A 24,384-nucleotide genomic window follows, 5' to 3' on the forward strand; every position below is an offset into this window, starting at 1 on the left:
ATATGACATCTTTTTTAAAGAGTGGTTTGGAAAAATGAAGGGAGAGTTGTTACATGGGCAAACGGAGATTACTTACATGAAATTATTTCAATGATTAAAATAGGGGACATAATTCTAAGGACTACCTGAGTCAAGCAGAAAATGTAAATCTAAAAGCCAAGAGAAGTGCTGCAAATTAAAGTACATACTTCTCAAAAGGTAGCTGTTAATGTTACTTGGTATTAACTTGTCCCTCCCACATGGAGAACCAGGTCAGGTTCTGCAAGATCTTCCTCTTTAACAAGAGAGGGTAGATATCTGTAATTTTTACTTTTAATTAATATTAGAATTAATTAAAAATATTAGTCCTATGATAATGAAAGAAAATTGGCAAAAGTTTTTAAATTCTGATTTCTATAAATGTTAGTGATTTATATAAAGACAAACATCCTTAATATCATAAACATTAAACCATTCAGGGTCCTTACTGATTACTGGTCAAAGATGGTATCTACTGGGACTTCCCTGTGGTCCAATAGTTAAGACTCTATCTTGCAGTGCAGGGGACATGGGTTTGATCCCTGATCTGGGAACTAGGATCCCACATGCCATGGAGTAACTAAGCCCACATGCCACAACTCTCTCGAGCATGGCAATGAGAGAGACCATGTGCGACAACACCAAATCCCACATGATGCGTGATATAGCCAAATAAATAAATATTAAAAACCAAAACCCCTCAAAAAAGCTATCTATTATATTAAGACAAGGGCTGTCAACCTCAAAGACAGATGACAAAATCATTTTGAGTGGCAGGCAACAGTGCCCCAGAAAAGTTAGAAAGAAAAAGTTGGTGAGGGCAGCTCCCAATTCCTCTTTTCCCACTGCTGCTGCTAAGTCACTTTAGTCGTGTCCAACTCTGTGCGACCCCATAGATGGCAGCCCGCCAGGCTCCCACTAGCCTCCCATATTACAGAACATATTCTAGGATATTCTTATTCTTCAGTGACTATTCGTATCATGTACATTTTAGTAAGAATGAAAGTCATAGCTAAAAATACTTCAGTGGCAATGCCTACCTAGGAGTATATCCATTATTTGGGGAGAACAGAAGAAAAGATATCTGTTGATGGGATATAAAACACAACTGCTTTGGAAAACAGCCTGGCAGCTACTAAAATGGTTAAACATAATTACATGATCCAGCCATTCCACTCTTAGATAAATACCCAAGAAAAACAAAGAACTTGAAAATGGAAGTTCACAGCAGCATTATTCATAATAGCCAAAAAGTGGAAACACCCAGGTGTGGTGCACGTGTGCTCAGTCGTGCCCTATGTGACCCTATGGACTGTAGCCCACCAGCCTCTTCCTTCCACGGGATTTTTCAGGCAAGAATACTGGAATGGGTTGCTATTCCCTTCTCCAGGGGATTTTCCTGATCCAGGGATTGAACCTGCATCTCCTGCCTGGGCAGGCAGATTCTTTACCACTGAGCTACCTGGAAACAAACCAAATGTCCATTAACTGATAAATGGATGAATAAAATATAGATGAATGGATAAATAAAATGTCGTATAGCCATACAGTGCAATATTACTTACCTATAAAAAGGAATGAAGTATTGATATTTGCTACAACATGGATGAAATCTTGAAAACATTACACTAACTAAAAAGCCAGTCACAAAAGGCCACATATTGTTTGACTTCATTTACATGAAATGTCCAGAATAGGCAAATCTATAAAGACAGAAATTAAATTAGTGGTTCCCTATGGTGGGGGCGAGGTGTGGGGCATAGGGGTGGTATGGAAGGTATGTAACTTCTTTTGGGGGTGATGAAATGTTCTAAAATTGATTGTGATGGTGCATGAACAACTAATATTCAAAAAGTGCCTAAATTTCACACTATAAATAGGTGAGCTGGATAGTATGTGAATTATACCTTGATACAACTGTTTACATAAAAAGAAAGAAAAACTAAAGGTACTAGTGATTCACAGAGTCTCTTTCTTCTAGTCCTAAATATTCTTTTCCTTTGCCACCTGGTGTTGCTGCTTGAGATTTAGAAAAGCATTCCTTTGATGTTGTATCTTTCCTCTGCACTATTTCTGAATTTCAAATACATTTGGTGTACTTAACACAATGCTTTCCCCTACTAGGCTGTGCGCCCCTAGAAAGTCCAGAGAACCTTGCATAGCCTGGCTTCAGTTTTCAATATTTTTATTTTAAAATTGATGTTTTTGGTGTCCTGCCTAGGGAATTTTTGCCCAGCGTGTGCATTGCAGTGGACATAGGACTGGGGGAAGCTGTGCCATCTCTTTTTCCCTTGGTCTTCTCACTACTTCTACTCATCAGAGAATAAATGAAAAACTTGGCAGAACACTGTTGAAAGGCTGCCAACCCTTCTATTTGAACATCTTTTCCAACAGGCAACAAACTTTATGAAATTATGAGATAAACAGGATCCCTTTTACACTTACAGCCCATAAACCCAAAAAGCAAAACAATGACAGCACTTTTTAAGTGTAAAATAAAAAGTATGGATTTAAATATGATCTTTAGTCAACAAGATGGATTTCTAAAACATCTTTTAAAAGCATTCATAATAACAATACATCAATGATTTTAAAATAAAAAATTTAAGTCACTTCCACTCCTCTTAAATATTCTCCAAAGCTCCAAAGCTAAACCAGTCCAAATCCACTGTGAGGAAAAAAATACTCATTTTAGACCTTCCTTTTCCTTATGGGCCCCTCATGGGTAACAAGCAGAATTGTCATGTAACAAGAAGAAATGCTGCCCTCAATGAAGTGATGATATAATTGAACTGTTCTCTGTACTAACAAATAACACTGTCAGAAACTTAGGAACAATTGTTACATTACAACTTTCTATTTCATGCTCAATAAATGTGGCAAGTTACTTTAAAAATAAGCTAATTATTTATATATGTTAGTGTTAGTTGGGCTTCCCTGGTGGCTCAGCTGGTAAAGAATGCCCCTTCAGTGTGGGAAACCTGGGTCCGAGCCTTGGGTTGGGAAGATCCCCTGGAGAAGGGAGTGGCTATCCACTCTTATTTTTAAAGTAACTTTCCATGTTTATTGAGATAGCCAATGGGAATTTGCTGTATGACTCAGGGAATTCAAACTTAGAGGGGTGGGAATGGGCAGGAGCCGGGAGGGAGAGTCAAGAGGGAGGGGACATATCTACACCTATGGCTAATTTACACTGACATATGACAGAAATCAAACCAATATTGTAAACCAATCAACAATAAAAAATTAATTAACATTAAAAAAGTAAACTAACCATAAGATCATAAAATATCCATAAAACTCTAAAATATTTAGTTCAAGAAAACAATTCAAAAGAAAGGAAAAACTTTACATATGTAATTACTTCTTAGACTAATTATAAAACTTTAGAATCCAATTGAAAATGAATTATTTGATGACATATGATACTTTCACTCAATGGAAAATAATTAAGCCATGAAAACCTGTAGCTGCATCAAAAATCATTCTAGTAAAATGTAAATTGAGAAGATGGAAAGTATAAAATGTATGTGCAAAGAAAATACAATGGGAAAAATGGAAAAATCAAAATGGTTTTGTGAAATGTGGATGAAGGATGCTTTCATTATCCAAAGTAAATGTGATATTATTAATATAAAAATCTAAAGTAGGATAAAAACACTTCAAAGAGTCAGATGTGACTGAGCATGCATATATGAAGAAACATGTCAATACATCTTTAAAATATAAAATTCAATAAATAACCCATAAAGCACCAAAAATCAATCTATTTTGGCTCAAATATCTTTTTCATTAGGATCTCTATGCAAAGCCTAAATAATCTGAAATCTTATGCATTAATGTATCATAAAGGAAATAGAGAAGTATGAGGGAAAGAGTTCAAACTTAATGCTCACAAAAAGACTTATCCATTTAATATCAGAACAGGACAAGGGCAATGAACAAAAACATGGCCAACAAAAACACAGAGTGTCAGTATATGAATTATATCTCAGTAAAGCTGTGTTTTTTTTTTTAAGTGATTAACATATTGTCTCTGAATTCAGGTAGACCTGGGTTTGAATCCTGGCTCTACAACATTTTAGCTGGATGACTCTGGGCAATTATTTAACCTCTGTCAGCCTCCCAGAAGAAAACAGCACCTTATCACATAAACAGCTTTTTCCCATAAGATTAAATCATATAATAAATATAATGATTATAGTATACAGTGATTACTACATAGAAAGCACTCAGGAAATCAATAGATGCTTACTATTATTATTATTATTATTAAAATCTCTCTAATAGTTTTCCATCTGAAAGCACTCTGCTAATTTCATATAAAAATAAAGGAAATGTCATCTGTGGACAAAATAGCTAAGTGGAACATATGTGTCTTTACTTGATATTTCGCATGGCTTCATAAAAAGCTCTCTTTATAGTAAATGGCCCAGAAAAGAGTTCATGATTTCCCAGTATCCTTTATTTATCCTTTGGTTATAAGGATACTTATCCAGTATCCAGTATCCTTTGCTTCTTAGAAGCAATAAGACAAAATTGTTTTACCAATCATTCCTATAGGAATGAAATCTAACACAGCTCACCAGGGAAGTTAAAAGCAACAGAGAAGAAAATATGCAAAGGACCTGAATAGACACTACTCCAAAAAGATACACAAGTGGCCAACACACATGTGAAAATATGCTCAATATCACTAGTCATCAGGGAAATGCAAATCAAAGCCACATGTGATAACACTTTGTACTCACTAGGAAGGCTACAGTTAAAACAAAAAAGCAGATAAGCTTTGCTGAAATGGGGAGAAATTAGAACATCCACACTCTGCTGGTGTGAACATAAAACAGCACAGCCACTTTGGAAAAACAGTTCTGGAAGCTCCTTAAATAGTAAACACAGAGTAACCATATAATCCAGCAATTTTATTCCTAGGTATATATCCCTCAAAAATGAAAACATATGTCCATGCAATTACATGTTCACAATATTCACAGCAGCAATATTCATAATAATCAGCAAAAATCCAAATGTCCATCAAATGATGAATGGATGAATAAAACATAAGATAATTGCATCAAATATTATTGGATCATAAAAAGAAGTGGAGTATTGGTACATACTTTAAAGGTGATGAACCTTAAAAATATGTTAAGTGAAAGAAGCCAGTTACAAAAGACAATATGTTGTCTTTATTCAGATGGAATCCATCCTTTCAATCTCTCACTGGAGACCATGATAAATGATTAAGCAGCAATAATTACAGGTTTAATCTGACCCTATCAAGGACAAATGAGTCTCATAATGACTCTCAAAATTGAAGAGTCCATTGTCAACCTTCGGAAAAAGAGTTAACTCATAACACAAAGGCCAGGATGAGAAAGCCTGCGTGCTTAGTTGCTCAGTGGTGTCCGACTCTTTGCGACCTCGTGGACTGTAGCTCTCCAGGCTCCTCTGTCTATAGATATTCTCCAGGCCAGAATACTAGAGAGGGTAGCCTTTCCCTTCTCCAGGGGATATTCCCAACCCAGGGATCAAACCCAGGTCCCCTGCATTGCAGGTGGATTCTTTACCAGCTGAGCCACAAGGGAAGCCCAAGAATACTGGAGTGGGGAGCCTATCTCTTCTCCAGTGGATCTTCCCGATCCAAGAATTGAACTGGGGTCTCCTGCATTGTAGGCAGATTATTTACCAACTGAGCTATCAGGGAAGCCCTCTTTAAATATAGGGTTATCCAATTTACTCTCTTCAAATTGTTTTTAAAAATTTCACAGTTTTAGGTTGTCTTTTCATATTCTTAATTATATTTGATAGCAAAGGATCCACAGAGAAATAGAGAAATCACTACCAAATGTTTCTGGGAAGAAGATCCATAACCATGCTGAATATTTTCATTCTTGAAACTCTTGGCAGCCATCAATGCTTCACACATGGTATCAATTAAAAGACAGAATAAATAGCTTCATAGAATGCATGTTGGCTTCTGTGGATAGCATACTGGCAAAACACCAAAAGATTAGCCCAAAATTACTAAATGTGGCCTGGCAAGGGCCACCAAATTTAGTATATTTTACAACTTTAACACACGTCACAGAACATAACAGCAGCAGCTCCACAAATAATGAACACACACATACATACACACAGCTTGGAAAGATTAAGCAAAAGAGAAAGAGATATTATTACTATAAGGCCCACCACAGGGGAATAGATTATTTCTGTTTATTTAGATGAACATAGAGTTATTCACTACCAAACATAAAAAAGAACATTCTATTACCAAAATTAACAGTGATGCAGTTTCAACAAATTTCACAACTGTAGACATTTTAATATCTATAATGAAAATATGGTAAATAACACTTATTCACAATTAGTAAGTGTCAATAAAATAGTGGGTTCTTCCCCCAGACAAGAAAGACAGATGAAAATGAAGGGATAAAAAATAAGTATCAGTCATGTCTGACTCTTTGCAACCCCATGGACTAAATAGTCTATGGAATTCTCCAGTCCAGAATACTGGAATGGGTAGCTGTTCCTTTCTCCAGAGGATCTTCCCAACCCAGGGATCAAACCCAGGTCTTCCCCATTGTAGGCAGATTCTTTACCAGCTGAGCTACCAGGGAAGCCCTATAATAAAATGAAGTTAACTGATTAATGGCATTGCTTTTTGACTTATGAATGCCCATCTTATTATAAAAAGTACTTAAAGAGGTTAGTATATAGTTGTAGAAGGACAATATATTAAATTCTTATCTCATTTGTAACATCTCAGTTGAAATTTCTTTGCAGTGAATACGGGATTTGGATTTTACAGCATTAAAAAAAAGAGGGGGGTGGAGAAAGACAAACACAGTAAGAGAAAGGTCTTTAACCAAGCCAAGGAAAGAAGTATTGAAGTACCAAATTAGACACAGGCTTTTTTAAATAAAATACTTAGAACATGATGCCTCAATTCTATATTTAAAATGGATGACCAATAAGGACCTACTGTATAGCACATGGAACTCTGCTCAATGTGATGTGGCAGCCTAGATGGAAGGAGAGTTTGGAGGAGAATGGATACATGTATGGGCTTCCCAGCGGTGCAGTGGTAAAGAATCTGGCTGTCAATGCAGCAGACACAAGAAATGCAGGTTCAATTCCTGGGTCAGGAAGGTCCCCTGGAGTAGGAAATGGCAACCCACTCCAGTATTCTTGCCTGGAAAATTCCATGGACAGAGGAGTCTGGTGGACTACACAGTTCATGGGGTCAAAAGAGTCAGACATGCCTAAGCACACATACACACATACATGTACATGGATACTTGTAGATGTATGGCTGAATCCCTTCACTGTTCACCTGAAACTTTCTCAACATTGTTTGTTAATTGGCTATATCCCAATACAAAATAAAAAGTTAAAAAAATTAAACATGTTCTTTCCATTAAAAAGATGTTATTTGCTATATAATGAATGCTTGTACCTACCCCCCTAAATTCAGGTGTTGACATCCTGATCCCCAAGGTGGCAGTATTAGGAAATGGGATCTTTGGAAGGAGATTAGGTCTTGAAGGTAGAGCCTTCATGCCAGGGATCAGTGTGCCTATAAGGAGACTACAGAGAGCTACCTTGCCCCTCTGGCTATGTGAAATTACAGTGAGAAGACAGCTATGAATCAGGAAGTAGGCCCTCAGCAGACAGTCAAAGTGCCAGCGCCTTGATCATGGACATTTTAGCCTCCAGAACTGTGAGAAATAAATAACTGATGTTAATAAGCTATTCATTATGTTATTATTATAGCAACCTGAATGGATTCAGATTGCCAAGAGTGTCTGATAGTGGGCTCAGAACCGTCTTTATGAATAGTGGTTTGGAATGGAGAAATAGATTTAGGGCTACAGTGTAACAATCTCAAGAGGTCTCCTTTCAATACACAAAAAAATACCAAAAGCTTTGGCAGGGAACTGATAGGATACCACTTATGAGAAGAAACTAAGTTACTATCATATTTTATATGAGTTTTAGGGGAAAGATGAAAAAACTACTTAGACTCTCCTTGAAGGCATGGACTATAACCAATTTTTTAGGAACAAGTTTGACATTTAAAGAGCACCTATGTGGGTGGATATTACCCACATTACTAGATCTATTTTGTGTGTAATGCCATTTTACCCTCATTTGAGGAAACGAGGGTCAAAGGGGTTAAGTAAATCAAAGGACACACAGCTAATGACATATATACTAGGCAGACAATATGTCTGTCTAAAAACAAAGATGCTTTCTACCACTTCAGGCAACATTTTTTTTTGTTGTTTGTTTGTTTTTTAATTTTATTTTATTTTTAAACTTTACATAACTGTATTAGTTTTAACTACAGTTAACAATGATATCTTACAGAAGTGGAATGAGGAAAATCACTTCTTATGAGTTAATAAGCACTTATAGACAACAGAGCCTTATAGAAAGGAAAGGATGGGAAGAGCACAATGGAATGACAGAAAAAATTACTTCCTATATGTAGTTTCAGAAACAAGGTGATTTCTGTTTGGAAAAAATAATGACAAGGAAATACTTTCAAATGGTAGAACTATTTATTGTGAAACTAATACAATTATTACAGTGGTACTTTCCAATTCCAGATGACGGACTGAGGCAGTAAAAAACAAATTCTACCAGTTAAAAACAAGTAGATATGGTTACAGGTCAGCATACATGAACCACAAATCAAAAACCTACAATAGACACCAAAAAAACTAGAAAGAAACACAAGAAAACTACTAAAGAAAATCAAACCATGAGGGAAGAAACAAACAGAAGATGTGAGCAGAGAACTACAAAACCAACTGGAAAACAAGTAATAAAATGGCAATAAGTATAAGCCTATCAGTAATCATTTTAAATGTCAATAGACTAAATGTCCCAATCAAAAGACATAGGGTGGCTGACTGACTCAAAGAAGACCTGTCTATATGCTACTTACAAGAGACTCACTTCAGGGTGACACACACAGAGTAACAGCAAAGGGAGGAAAAAGATATTTCATACAATCAGAAATGACAAGAAAGTGGTGTAGCAATACTCATTTCAGACAAAATAGAATTTTAAAGCAAAGCTTTTAACAGAAGACAAAGAAGGGCCTTATATAATGATAAAGGCATAAGTACAAGAAGAAGATGTTACACTCCTTAATATATATGTACCCAATACAATACATAAGGGGCTTCCCTAGTGGCTCAGATGGTAAAGCGTCTGCCTGCCATGTGAGAAACCCAGGTTCAATTCCTGGTTTGTGAATACCCCCTGGAGAAGGAAATGCCAACTCACTCCAGTATTCTTGCCTAGAAAATCCCATGGACGGGGGAGCCTGGCAGGCAATAATTCATGGGGTTGCAAAGAATGGACATGACTGAGTGACTAATGCTAAATATATAAAGCTAATATTAACAGACATATAGGGAGAAATCGACAATAAAATGATAATAATAAACTTTTACACTCTATATACATCAATGGATGTATATACACATCTTCTAGACAAGAAAATCAATAAAGCAACCATAGTTTTAAATGACACAATAAACCAGGTGGCCTTAAATAGATATCTCCAAGATGTTCCATCCCAGAGCAGAAAAATACACATTCTTTTCAAGTGCACATGGAACATGTTCCAGAAGGGAGCAAATTCTAGGCCACAAATCACAAGTTTAAGAGGATATAAATTACGTCAAAACTTTTTTTCCGATCACAATAGTATGAAACTTGAAATCAATTACAGAAAGAAAACTGAGAAAATAACAAATACCTGGAGACTAAACAATATGCTACCAAACAACAAAGGGTCAATGAACAAATCAAACAGGAAATCTGAAAATACCCTGAGCTAGCTGAAAATGGAAATACAAGTTCCCAAAATCTATGAGATGCAGCAAAAGCAGTTCTAAGATGGAAGTTTACAGTGACACAGCCCTTCCTCAGAAAACAAAAAAATCTCAAATAAACAACCCAACCGACCATCTAAATGAATTAGAAAAAGAAGAACAAATAAAGCCCAAAGTCACCAGGAGGAAGGTAAGAATAAAGAACAGAGAGGAAATAAATAAATTGGCAGCATAAAAACAAAAACAAAAAGATCAATGAAACCAAGAGCTGATTTTTTAAAAAGATAAGCAAAACTCATAAACTATAGCCAGGTTCATCAGAAGGAAATGAGAGAGGACCGAAAAAAAAAAAAAAAAAGAATTGAAGAAGAGAAATACCAATTGATACCACAGAGTTACAAAAAATCATAAGACAATACTACAAATATATCAACATACAAAATGTCAAATACTACAAATATGTCAACAAATCGAACAATCCAGAAGAAATGAACAAATATCTAGAAACATGCAAACTGTTAAGACTGAATCAGGAAGAAACAGACAATCTGAACAAATTAATGACTACTAGTGAAAATGAATTTATAATAAAAAAAAAATTCCCAGCAAAGAAAGTCCAGCATCAGAGGGCTTCACAGGAGAATATTACCCAAAACATAAAGAAGCGCTAATACCTATCCTTCTCAAACTATTCAAAAAAACTGAAGAGAATGAACACTCACAAATTTATTCTACAAGACTAACATTATCCTTATACCAAAGCCAGACGAAGCCACTACAAAAAAGTAAGTTTCAGGCCAATAATGATGAATATAGATACAAAAACCCTTAAAAAATTATTAGCAACTTCATTCAATGATATATAAAAATAATCATACACCATGATCAAGTAGGATTAATTCCAGGAATGCGAGGATAATTTAACATTGGCAAATTTATGTGGAACACCACACTAAGAAAAAAATAAAAACCACATGATCATCTCTATGAGTGATAGCCGCTCAGTCGTGTCCAACTCTTTGCAACTCCATGGACTGGAGCCTGCCAGGCACCTCTCTCTATCCATGGAATTCTCCAGGCAAGAAGACTGGAGCGGGTTGCCATTTCCTTCTCCAATCATCTCTATTATGCAGAAAAAGTATTTCACAAAATTCAATATCCATTCATGATAGAAAATCAATTCATGATAGAAAAATCTCAAAGTTGGTGTAAATGAAATATATCATAACATAATAAAGGTCAGTTATTACAAACCTACATCACACTCAATTGTAAGATGGTGAAAACTAAAAGACTTTGCTCTAAATTAACAGATGAATGTAAAAAGATGTGGTGTGTGTGTGTGTGTGTGTGTGTGTATTCCAAATATACATAATGGAATATTCAGTTCAGTTCAGTCTCTCAGTTGTGTCTGACTCTTTGCCACTCCATGGACTGCAGCACGCCAGGCCTCCCTGTCTATCACCAACTCCTGGAGTTTACTCAAACTCAAGTCCTTTGAATTGGTGATGCCATCCAACCATCTCACCCTCTTTCTTCCCCTTTTCCTCCTGCCCTCAATCTTTCCCAGCATTAGCATTTTTTCAAATGAGTCAGCTCTTCCCATCAGGTGGCCAAAGTACTGGAGTTTCAGCTTCAACATCAGTCCTTCCAATGAACACTCAGGACTGATTTCCTTTAGGATGGAGTGGTTGGACCTCCTTGCAGTCCAAGGGACTCTCAAGAGTCTTCTCCAACACCACAGTTCAAAAGCATCAATTCTTCTGCACTCAGCTTTCTTTATAGTCCAACTCTTACATCCATACATGAGTACTGGAAAAACCACAGCCTTGACTAGATGGATCTTTGTTGCCAAAGTAATGTCTCTGTTTTTTAATATGCTGTCTAGGTTGGTCATAACTTGTCTCCCAAAGAGTAAGCATCTTTTAATTTCATGGCTGCAATCACCATCTGCAGTGATTTTGGAGCCCCAAAATATAAAGTCTGCAACTGTTTCCACTGTTTCCCCATCTATTTCCCATGAAGTGATGGGACCGGATGCCATGATCTTAGTTTTCTGAATGTTGAGCTTTAAGCCAACTTTTTCACTCTCCTCTTTCACGTTCTTTACTTTCTGCCACAAGGCTGGTGTCATCTGCATATCTGCGGCTATTGATATTTCTCCCGGCAATCTTGATTCCAGCTTGTGCTTTATCCAGTCCAGCATTTCTCATGATGTACTCTGCATATAAGTTAAATAAGCAGGGTGACAATACAGCCTTGACACACTCCTTTTCCTACTTGGAACCAGTCTGTTGTTCCATGTCCAGTTCTAACTGTTGCTCCCTGACCTGCATATGGATTTTTCTCAGGAGGCAGGTCAGCTGGTCTGGTATTCCCATCTCTTGAAGAATTTTCCACAGTTTATTGTGATCCACACAGTCAAAGGCTTTGGCATAGTCAATAAAGCAGAAATAGATGTTTTTTCTGGAACTCCTTTGCTTTTTCGATGATCCAACGGATGTTGGCAATATGATCTCTGGTTCCTCTGCCTTTTCTAAATCTAGCTTGAACATCTGGAAGTTCAAAGTTCACGTATTGCTGAAACCTGGCTTGGAGAATTTTGAGCATTACTTGACTAGTGTGTGAGATGAGTGCAATTGTGCAGTAGTTTGAGAATTCTTTGGCACTGCCTTTCTTAGGGATTGGAATGAAAACGGACCTTTTCCACTCCTGTGGCCACTGCTGAGTTTTCCAAATTTGCTGGCATATTGAGTGCAGCACTGTAACAGCATTATCTTTAGGATTTGAAATATCTCAACTGGAATTCCATCACCTCCACTAGCTTTGTTTGTAGTGATGCTTCCTAAGGCCCACTTGACTTCACATTCCAGGATGTCTGGCTCTAGGTGAGTGATCACACCATTGTAATTATCTGGGTCATGAAGATCTTTTTTGTACAGTTCTTCTGTGTATTCTTGCCACCTCTTTTTAATATCTTCTGTTAGGTCCTTACCATTTCTGCCCTTTACTCAGCCTATCTTTGCATGAAATGTTCCCTTGGTATCACTCATTTTCTTGATGAGATCTCTAGTCTTTCCCATTCTATTGTTTTCCTCTTTTCTTTGCACTGATCGCTGAGGAAGGCTTTCTTATCTCTCCTTGCTATTCTTTGGAACTTGGCATTCAAATGGGTATATCTTTCCTTTTCTCCTTTGCTTTTGGCTTCTCTTCTTTTCACAGCTATTTGTAAGGCCTCCTCAGACAGCCATTTTGCTTTTTTGCATTTCTTTTTCTTGGGTATGGTCTTGCTCCCTGTCTCCTGTACAATGTCACGAACCTCCATCCATAGTTCATCAGGCATTCTATCAGATCTAGTCCCTTAAATCTATTTCTCACTTCCACTGTATAATAGTTAGGGATTAGAATTAGGTCATACTTGAATGGCCACCTGATGCAAAGAGCTGACTCATTTGAAAAGACTCTGATGCTGGGAAAGATTGAAGGCGGGAGGAGAACGGACGACAGAGGATGAGATGGTTGGATGGCATCACCGACTCAATGGACATGGGTTTGGGTGGGCTCCGGGAGTTGGTGATGGACAAGGAGGTCTGGTGTGCTGGCAGTTCATGGGGTCGCAAAGAGTCAGACACGACTGAGCGACTGAACTGAACTGAACTGAATGGTCTAGTGGTTTTCCCTACTTTCTTCAATTTAAGTCTGAATTTGGCAATAAGGAGTTCATGATCTGAGCCACAGTCAGCTATTACTCGGCCATAAAAGAGAATGAAATTCTGTAATCTGCAACAATGTGTAGGAATTTAGAGATTGTTATGCCTAGTAAAATAAGTCAGACACAGAAAGATAAATACACTATGTTATCACTTATATGTGAAAACTAAAAGAAAGCAAACAAATGTATATAACAAATTAGAAATGGACTCACAGATACAGAAAACAAATAAGTGATTCTCAGTGGGGAGAAGGAGAGGGGATGAGGGAAGGGGATTGGATTAAGAGATACAAAATACTACACATAAAATAAATAAGCAACAAGAATATTATTGTATAGCACAGGGAAATATAGCCATTATTTTTTTAATAACTTAAAGGGAATATAATCTATACAAGTATTGAATTATTATGCTGTACACCTGAAACTAATATATTATAAATTAACTTCCATTAAAAAAAAAATAATAAAGCTACTTACAAGACTGCATAAAAATATTAAAAAATTTAGTTTGGTCAGTGAATGACCTTTGATGTAATTACTACATTTCTCCAAAACATTAAAGATTCCCTTTGCTGTGCTGTACTTTTGGAAGCAGTCTACAGTTTAGAAGATGATTTAGAGGCTCAGTTCTAACATTAATCCATCCTACCCAATATGATCACCAGAAAAGGAAGAATCTTTTGCCAATCTTCAAGCCAACAAAAGTTGTTGCTATCTATAAAACTGAGATACCATGTCAATTTCCTCGCCTCCTCTGCTTCTAAAGCTCTCTAATCATAGAACCAAGAAGCAAATATACTCAAGATTTCTTCTATAAGCATTATTCTTCATTTTATATTATCAAGAATAAATAACAATGAAGAAGAACATAAAGCATAGTTTTCTTTAGCCTCTAGAAAACGTCTACATGTTTCAAGACTCCCCTTTATAGAGAATTTGTAGACAATCTTGCTTCAGTCTACTGAACAAAGAAAGATCTCTGGATATAAACAGCCTGACTTTCAGTTACTAGAATTTGTCTTGCATCCTTTTAAGCACAAGCCTTGTAAATTATTTTCTTCCAAATTATACAAAACAATTTAAAAACAATTCAAAAAAGCCCACCTCAGCTTGGCAGAGTGCATGAAGACCTTGTAACACCAAGGCTGCCGGAGTAGCTTGGTCAGGCTTAGTGCACTCATTCAACACCTGGGAAATAGCTGCCAACATATCTGCACCATGCTGATATGGCCTATAAGAAATGACATTTAGACACAAGATTAAAGTCAAAGACCTATATTACTACTCCAAGGTCTTTTGCCTGAATAAAAAACATTAATGCTTTTCTTTACCCTCATACCTGTTAAACATGGATACTCAATGGATAGGGGAGCCTGGTGAGCTGCCGTCTATGGGGTTGCACAGAGTCAGACACAACTGAAGTGATTTAGAAGCAGCAGCAGCAGCAACAAATAAAACCATATGCTTTTTTTTCAAAGATTTGCAACTTCATCATTTCTGCTATAACTTCATGCTAATTTTTCATATTATTACCCAAAAAAGAAGACACTTATTAACAAATTTTATTCTCCCTGAATCACAAAACCTATAGTCTGTATTCTGTGTTTTCACTGCAGGGGCATGAGCCTGATCCCTGTTAGGTAACGAGTGTCCCACATGCTGTGTGGCAGAGCCAAAAAAAAGAGGAATGTGAAGAAAAAAACCCTATTGTCTGAATCAACAAAAACTCAAGTCTATAGTAGTAGTGAAAAGAAATGACTTACCTTATTGAGATCATCAGTAAAGCCAGGGTTATGAGATCAGAAGATGACTGATTATAGTAGTGTTACAAACTTAGATGGTTATACCTACCATGATGATGACAGTGTATGATGATAAAGTTAATAATAATATGAACTATAACTGACTGAGCACTTATCTCATGTCAGGAACTGTGCCAGATTCACTGACTCTTCTTCCTCTCATTCCTCTGTTGCACATACATTGTGCTATCTATAGAGTGCTTTTAACTTCATAAAGAAATGCTCAGGTCTGCATTCTTTATAACCCCTCAGTGATATATTTCTCTCTACTTAACAAAATGTAAATTAAAAAATTGCCTGATTGAATTCTATGAAATTCACCAATGGAAATCATTTAGCAAAAATGGAAAATTTTGATAGGATCTTGAGGTGGTAACTGACAGGTGCACTAAATAAGTTTTTCACAGACTCTGATCTGGTCTGATATTTAACCTCTCCTGAGCCCCAGCTTTAAGTATGCAAAATTAAAATGTCAGCTTTCATCTCTTAATTTTTTCCATGCCAATACCTCAAGAGAATCTAAACTCTGAGGTCTTGGGATACATGTGTATAACTTTTAGACCAAGTGATTTTTTGTGTTGCCAAAAGGTTGGAGCTTAGAAAAGAGGCAAAACTGCTAAGGCTTAAATACAGTCTAATCTGAAATTTTACCTAACACAAGAATCATCTGCATTATCAGCATCCAGGCCAACTCATTCATTGCAAAACTTCAGGAAGTACCATTCGCAGTGTCATCATTGACAGAAGTGAGGATGATGCGCTAAGAATTCTACAGTGCAGTGGTTCAATCAACATGAAACTGCAAGATTACAACCTATTTCAAATGTGTTAAATCTATTTCCTCATTAAAGATTTTGACCTAATTCAAGAAAATAGAAATCTGATGAGGTGGAGCTCTGCTTAGTGTTATTTCAATCTTAGGAACTCCTGCCTAGCTATTTACCCATAACCTAGAAGAGCAGCAGCATCTCCCTAATATCTTCAAGTCTTTTTAAACCCCAGAGCATATACAAGAATTCAAGATCATTTCCTTCCCTGTAATATTTCCCAAGAATTAATTCCATTCAATGAGTCACAAATAAGGCCTTCTCTATTTACATCTTATAAAAGTCAACCATAGGTTTTTAAGGAATCTCTATACTGTTCTCCACAGTGGCTGTGTCAATTTACATATCCAGCCATAGTGGAAGAGAATTCCCTTTTCTCCATATCCTCTCCAGCATTTATTATTCATATATCAAAAAAAAAAAAAAATCAAGCATCACATAAGGAGACTATAAGAAAGAACAATTTGAGCTATAACCCACTGCTTAGGTTTGAGGAATTGATATATAGAAAAATACAAAACATAACATTTTATGTTTTATTACAACATTAAATTATTATCCAGAAAAGGATATAAATATCTGCTAAACCTAGATATAAGACTAGACCTGAAAAGACATGCCTGCTACTCAAAGTAATTGTCTGATGTTACTAAATTTTACAGTCAGACACTTGCACTTAATATTCATTTATTCTTACTCAAATATCCTCTGCCTATCTTTCCGAGTGTCTTGCTTGCAATAAAAAGATTAAATACAAATATATATATCATGCAAAATAAATGCAAAAATATATCATGCATTTATATATATATGTATAAATGCAAAAATATGTATCATGATATACATTCCCAAGGGTCAAGCATGTCTTACCTTTGTTTACATATATCTCTGATTGATGCTGCTTTAGCAATTAGTTTCTCCCATTGGACTTCCTTGCCCACAGACAGAGAGGGCACATCGGACATGGCCATGAAACGCTGCAGTTCAGGATAGACACGATCCTAAGAAGGCAATTTCACAAAAAAGGTAATTTTACAACTTGAGTTGAATAATCATTATCTCCTTCTATGAAACATTTTCACCTCTAAATCTTACATTTGCATTGCAAATTATAATGTATTTCTTCTAATCAGCAAAGAAGAATGCTGTTATGATTGCTAGAGATTTTCTTGCAGATCTATGTACTGTTCATTTCATAAAACTAGGAAAAAAGTGGCAAAATCTCACTCTAATTACAAAGGCTTTAATCACTTAAATTTCTATTACTTTTTCACAAAAATGGAAAAACAGATTTCAAAATTAAGGAAACAAGATGATTTTCTATTCTCAATTTCTCTCTGAGAGTCAATCACAACTGACAGCTTCATAGATCAAAAGTACAACACTAAATTAAAATTTCTCAATGCAATCATTTATGCCACTCACTAATATCACTATATCAAAGGACTGTCATGAATAATGACAACATTTGTTTTCTTCAGTGAAAGGGACATGCTTAATATCCACACAAGTGTGTATCTGAGCTTACCTGTTTTTCCCACAAAGATGTCAACAAGCGCAAAGTGACAGCTTTTAGTTGTGGAGTGGTTCCAAGAAGTTGAATTACTCGTAGAATCTGTCCTATGCACACCTACAAAACATTGAAGAAACTTTGGTTTCATAAATGCAAATGTGGATAAAATCCCAATGGTAACAAAAAAACTTAAAAACCTCTTATTATAAAATAAAGACTGAAATGGAAGCTTATTACAGTATTACCTATCTTCTCAGAGGTCAGAGATAGCTTTGGGAGGAGCTAGTTAGCAACTCTGGGCGCATAAAAATCCTATGTCAGACAATATAAGCCAGTGGGAAAACATAATGAAAAGATGATTTTAGAAACTAATTCTTAAATATTTTAACGAATATTTTTGGCCCAACAAAGGAAGTAGTGATCGCAGCAAAATTAAAGGGTCAAAATTTCACATGGTAAGAAACAAAATTCAATGTATTCTTCATGCCTCACTTTCTTTCTGGTCCCAAGTAAACCAGTTAATATACAAACCTTGTGAACACCAAGTGTAGGTAAAGTATACAAGATATCATTGTATAACACAGGTGCCAGTGGTCTTCCTAATTTGAACATCAAAACTGGAATCAGATTCGGTACCTAAAATGAATTTAAAGAACATAAAAATTATGTCTTTTAAAAGAAATCAATCTATAAAGCAATCATTATTTCATTTTTCTCCAAAGGAATACTATGAATATATATGAATTTAAAGACAGAAAATGCCAGTTAGCCATTTGTTGTTAATGATAAATTCACAGTATCACTAATATCCTATTTATTTTTAAATTGCCTGTGAGCTCTTGTTCTATCTATTTATACATGTTTAAATACTCTAGGTTTTTGGCGCTAAAATCACAACATTAATTCTTTGTAATAAAAAATAGTTATGATCTATCCTGCCCTAAAGAAGCTTAAAAATTCTTTAAAAAAAAAAAAAAAAGAAGCTTACAATTCTAATGAGCAACCTAATGAAATATTCAGTGATGTTATTCCAAGACAAAATAATTAAAATCAATTGTACTTTATGGGAATTAATACACAAAAAATTCCTTGCAAGTTTATATTTCAATCCCTATGCATATCACAATAAAATATGAAAAGCAAATCATTTATTGATTTGATGCCTTTTATTATTAAGATGGCAATATTTCCCAAATACATCTACAGATTCAATATAAACCCTATCAAAATTCCAGCTAGCCTCTTTGTCAAAATTGAGAAATTAATCCTAAAATTCATATGAAAATAAGCGATCCAGAAGAACCAAAACAATCTTGAAAAGGAATGAAATTTGAACAATCAACTTTCTCAAATACAAAATGTCCTACAAAGTTACAGCAATCAAAATACTGTGGTACTGGAATAAGAATGTAAATATAGATCAATGAAATAGAACTCAGTATCTAGAAATAAAACTTGTCATTTATCTTAATTGATTTTAGACAGGCCAAGAAAACATGATGGAGAAAGAAGAGTCTTTGAAAACTGGTGTCGGATTTTGAAAACTATATTTCCACCTACAAAAGAATTAATTTGGACTCCTTCCTCATACTACATTAATAACCTTTGAGCAAAAATTAACTCAAAATAGAGTTTAGACTAAAATGTAAGAACAAAAACTGTAAAACTCTTAAAGAAAATATAGGAGTAGATCTTTCTGACTTTGAGTTAGGCAAAGCCTTCTTAGATATGACACCAAAAGCATGAGCAACAAAATAAAATATATTTTATCAAATTAAAAATATTTGTCCTTCAAAAGACACTATAAAAGGAATGAAATTGTGGAATTCACAAACATGTACATGGACCTAGTGACTGTCTAAGTCAGAAAGAGAAAATCAAATATCACATAATATCACTTATATGTGGAATCTAGAAAATGTTACAGTGAACTTATTTGGAAAGCAGAAACAGAGACACAGACAGAGAGAATGGACATATGGATAGTGGCAGGGAGGGGGGAGGTGGAGGGGCAAGAAGAGAGGAGGTGGGATGAATTGAGAGACTGGGATTGACATATATACACTATTATGTATAAAATAGATAATTAATAAGAATCTATTGTATAAGCACAGGGATTCCATTCAGCACTTTGTGGTGACCTAAATGGGAAGGAAATCCAAAAAAGAGGGGATGTGTATGTATACATATAGCTGATTCACTTTGTAATATAGCAGTAACTAACTTAACATTGTAAAGCAGCTATATGCCAACAACAAAAAAAAGATTTTTTTAAGACACTATAAAGAAAATGAAAATAAAAAGAACCCACGGAATGGAAGAAAATATCTGCAAATCATACATCTAATGAGGGACTTACAGAACCAGAATATAAATATATCAAGAATCCTCCATAATAAAGGACAAATAATCCAATTTTAAAAGAGTAACAGATCTGAATAGATATTTCTCCAAAGAAGACAAACAAATGACCAATAAAGACAGGAAAAAATACTCAACCAGCATTAACCATGACATAAATGCAAATCAAAACCAAGTAATATGCCACCCCATACCAAACAGGATGACTTGAAAAGACAGATCATAGCAAATACTGACAAGGATGTGGAGAAATCAGGACCTTCATACACTGCCAGTGGGAAAGTTAAATGGTGCAGCCCCTTAGGAAAACAGCCTGTCCGTTTCTCAATTGGCTAAATAGAATTACCATATGATTTAGTAACTATACTCATAGGTATTTACCCAAGAGAAATTAAAACATATACCCATACAAAAACTTACATGTGAACCTTCACAGCAGTATAATTCACAATAGCCAAACAGTGGAAACAATGCAAATATCCATCAACTGATGAAGGGATAAATAAAATGTAGTATACCCATATGATAGACCATTATTCTGCCATAAAAACAGAATCAATACGGATGAACTATTTAAACATCAATTGCAAAAAATAAAATAACTCAATTAAAAAATGAACAAAGGACTTGAACAGACATTTTCCAAAGAAGAAATACAAACAGCCACAGATACATGAAAAGATGCTTAATATCACTAATCATCAGGGAAATGCAAATCAAAACCATGATGAGATATCACCTGACACCTGTTAGAATGGCCATTATCAATAAACTAGAAAATAACAGCTGTTGGCAAGGATGAAGAAAAACTGCAACCTTTGAGCAATGTTGGTAAAAAGTAAAATGGTGCAGTCACTATGAAAAACAATATGGAGGTTCCTCAAAAAATTAAAAACTAATATATGCAATCCCACTTCTGAGAATACCAGTACCGGCAGTAGTCTCTTTTAAAATTTATTCACTCACACACACACACACAAATTAACTGCTCAGTTGCTATTAGCTACTTATTCTACAACAATAGTCTTTTGATTGAAACACAAGATTTTCTGTAATATTTTATGGAATGTCAAGAAACTTTAATTGTTCGACTTGTTTCATCTGGCACTGTTGGTTTCTATAATAAAATACACATGGGCAATTAAAAATGTTTCGAATCAAATATTTCAAAGGAACCAAAATCAAGATCTCAAAGAGATATTAAGCACCTCCATGTTCACTGGAGAAGGCGATGGCACCCCACTCCAGTACTCTTGCCTGGAAAATCCCATGGATGGAGGAGCCTGGTGGGCTGCAGTCCATGGGGTCGCTAGAGTCAGACACGACTGAGCGACTTCACTTTCACTTTTCACTTTCATGCATTGGAGAAGGAAATGGCAACCCACTCCAGTGTTCTCGCCTGGAGAATCCCAGGGACAGCGGAGCCTGGTGGGCTGCTGTCTATGGGGTCACACAGAGTCGGACACGACTGAAGCAACTTAGCAACAAAATGTTCACTGCAGCATTACTCACAATAGCCAAGAGATGGAAATAACCTAAATACTATCAATGGATGGATAGATAAAGAAAATGTGGAATATACATACACAAGGAAATCCTGTCATATACTATAATATGGGTAAATCTTGAGGACATTATGCTATGTGAAACAAGCCAGTCACAGAAGGACAAATATCACGTGGTTCTATCACATGAGGTATCTAAACTAGCCAGTCTTTGAAAAAGAAAGTTGAATGTGCTTATCAAGAGCTGGGAGAAGGGAGAAATGGGGACTTGCTCAGTGGGTACAGAAATTTAGCCTTGCAAGACGAAAACCTGTATACAGTATACCTTCATTTTGATAAGAAGGTATATTTTATGTTATCTGCTCTTCACTACTGTTTTTAAAAGAACCATGGGATTGTTTTTTAAGAGTCAGAAGAGTCTTGTTGAGTTCATTTAGGTAAACGACTTTATTTTACAGATGATAGAGGTAAGGCATGGAGGGAATTACAAAGTTAGTGGCAGAATGAGGATGGAAGTTCAGATCTCAGTTTACTCCTCCCTTCTATACTGGGAGAAATGAAAACAACACAAGATTCCAGGCTGTATATAATAGGATAAAGAGTTATCATGTTAAGTCTTCTTCCTATAATTGGACTAAACATATAAGAAAAAAGCAGGAGAGACAAAACTCAGCATCTCCCTGGAGTCAATCATATAAAGAACAGAGTAGAAAAATTTTACTCTGGATTCCACAAAAAATATCCATGTGGGCAACACTGTACAAGTTACGCAGAAAGCAGCATAATCTTTCAGAGTCCTATAATGAAAATCATGAGTAGGGCTATCCACTTATAAATTGAGAACTATAGAGGGCTTTGTTATTATTCGTTTTGGTTTCCAGATGAGAGATATAATTAATGTCTATAACTAGTCTCTTTTTAAAAAATATGAGAGAGCTTATACTTTAACAGTATATAAGAGATAGTTATAAATTAACATTGAAAAATTAAGACACCAGTGAAAAAAAAATTCAAGGCATATTCATCATATGGAAGTAAGAGGTAAATATCCAAAGTGGTATCTGGTTTTCTTTAACTTTTCTGACTTATGTTTTATAAACTAGACCTGAAATATAAAGTGAATTCCTAGACCATATTTTATAAACTCCCTTAGATAATTGCTGAAATATCTTTGCACAAGAGTGTCCTATGAAAATATGGAAGTAATTTTATGTATACAAAGGTATTTGCCATTTATAAAACAGTGGTAACATTATATGTTAAGTTAGAAGTGAAAAGATAAAACATGATTAAAATTTGTATTGATGTGCACTTGATTTAGTGTACATGTGTGAGTTTCAGGTGTACTGCATAGTGATTTGGCAAAATGTGAAATTTTATAAAACAAAGAGTGAATATGCTAGGATGGTACATACAAACAGAAGCATAAAAGAATTCTTAAATAATTTTAACAGTGAAAGAGGTTTTTTTAGTGATTTATTTTACAAAAAAACGTACATAATGTACTATGGTGTTTTTGAACATCAGTTAATTCCATCTTCCTAAATTATTTGACATGTCTACTCACAATATTACTTATTATTTCAGTAATACAGTAGAAAGCAGTTCACTGATGGACGCGCTGAAAAGCTAATCATTTCTTTTTCTTATAAGAATCTGAAGAAATGCAGCAACATCAAAGAAATCTAAACACAGTGTAATTTTTTTTTCTTCTGTGGTTCATATTATTTCATAATGTTATAACTAAATAAGTGGCTTAGGGTCTTGACCTTTAACCTTTGAGAGTCAAATAAGGTCAAGGGAAGAAAGATTGCCTCAACTAGGCAATCTTCTTTCTGTTTGATATTCACTCTAGCTTTATTCCAATTCAGCTTGAGCATATGATCCATAATGACTCCTCTAATAGTAACAGCTAACATCTATTGAACAGTGACTACAAATGCTCTCCTTAGCACTTTATAGAAATCATGATTATCATGTTTCAAATGATAAAACTGAAGTTCATAAAGGCCAAATAATTTGCCCAAGGTATTAATAACAGAGTAGTACATACTGGAGTTGGGACTAAAGCAAAGCAATATAACTCTGAAGAGCCCATGTACTTGCCAGTTTGGCTTACCAAAAATAGGGGTGACATCTTCATTGCCTTTGCATCTCAGGTCCCAGCATATCATAAGTGCTTTCAGAATGCAAAAACCACTCCTAATTTCTTTATCTGCTCAAATTCTATATGCAAGATAGATCTTGTAATAGTCCTGCAGATATTTCATCTGGTACACAATTATTAAAAGCCTACCACTTGCAAAGAAAAGTACCTAGAGACAGTACTCTGACCAAACAACTCTGAATCACAAAAATTTACCTCTTAGGTTAAGTGTTACCAGATATCAATATTATCAGAACATCTTTAGAATCTGAGCTAAGAATTTCCCAGTACATAGAAAAATAAGTTCATCAACATAGGAGCTCCGAGTAAAGAATAAACAAGGAAATACCACAAATTAGAATGGATCAACTCAAGTACCATATCACTGGAGAGTCTGAAATACCTGGAAGAAAGTAACCGTGACCTTTCTCTACCTAAACTTAATTTCTAGGTTAGTCTCCTTGGTCTTCTGAATTTCTCTCTCAGAATTGGACAATTTATATATTTAGAAAATGGTATAAGAAAACTTAATTGTTGACAGAAAGTAATCATCATGCTATTAGATGTAAATACCAGTGGGACAAAGGAGTAAAACCACAACTTTTTTCAATTGCTAATATTTAAAAAACTTGATCTAAAT

General features: G+C 35.3%; 1 protein-coding gene across 4 annotated transcripts in view; it reads right to left on the reverse strand.

Moving 5' to 3' along the window:
• Positions 1-24,384, reverse strand: part of FOCAD (focadhesin) — a 305,178-nt gene that overhangs the window by 148,564 nt on the left and 132,230 nt on the right. For all 4 annotated transcript variants that reach the window (XM_055577935.1, XM_055577936.1, XM_055577933.1 and 1 more), the window contains 4 exons: positions 18,264-18,368; positions 17,748-17,849; positions 17,090-17,220; positions 14,695-14,821 (listed from right to left, as the gene is read on the reverse strand). In XM_055577935.1, coding sequence (XP_055433910.1) covers positions 14,695-14,821; positions 17,090-17,220; positions 17,748-17,849; positions 18,264-18,368 — 465 coding nt within the window. The remainder of the gene's footprint in view (positions 1-14,694; positions 14,822-17,089; positions 17,221-17,747; positions 17,850-18,263; positions 18,369-24,384) is intronic.

This window comes from Bubalus kerabau, chromosome 4 (genome assembly GCF_029407905.1).
Source record: "Bubalus kerabau isolate K-KA32 ecotype Philippines breed swamp buffalo chromosome 4, PCC_UOA_SB_1v2, whole genome shotgun sequence".
NCBI classification, from domain to species: domain Eukaryota; kingdom Metazoa; phylum Chordata; class Mammalia; order Artiodactyla; family Bovidae; genus Bubalus; species Bubalus kerabau.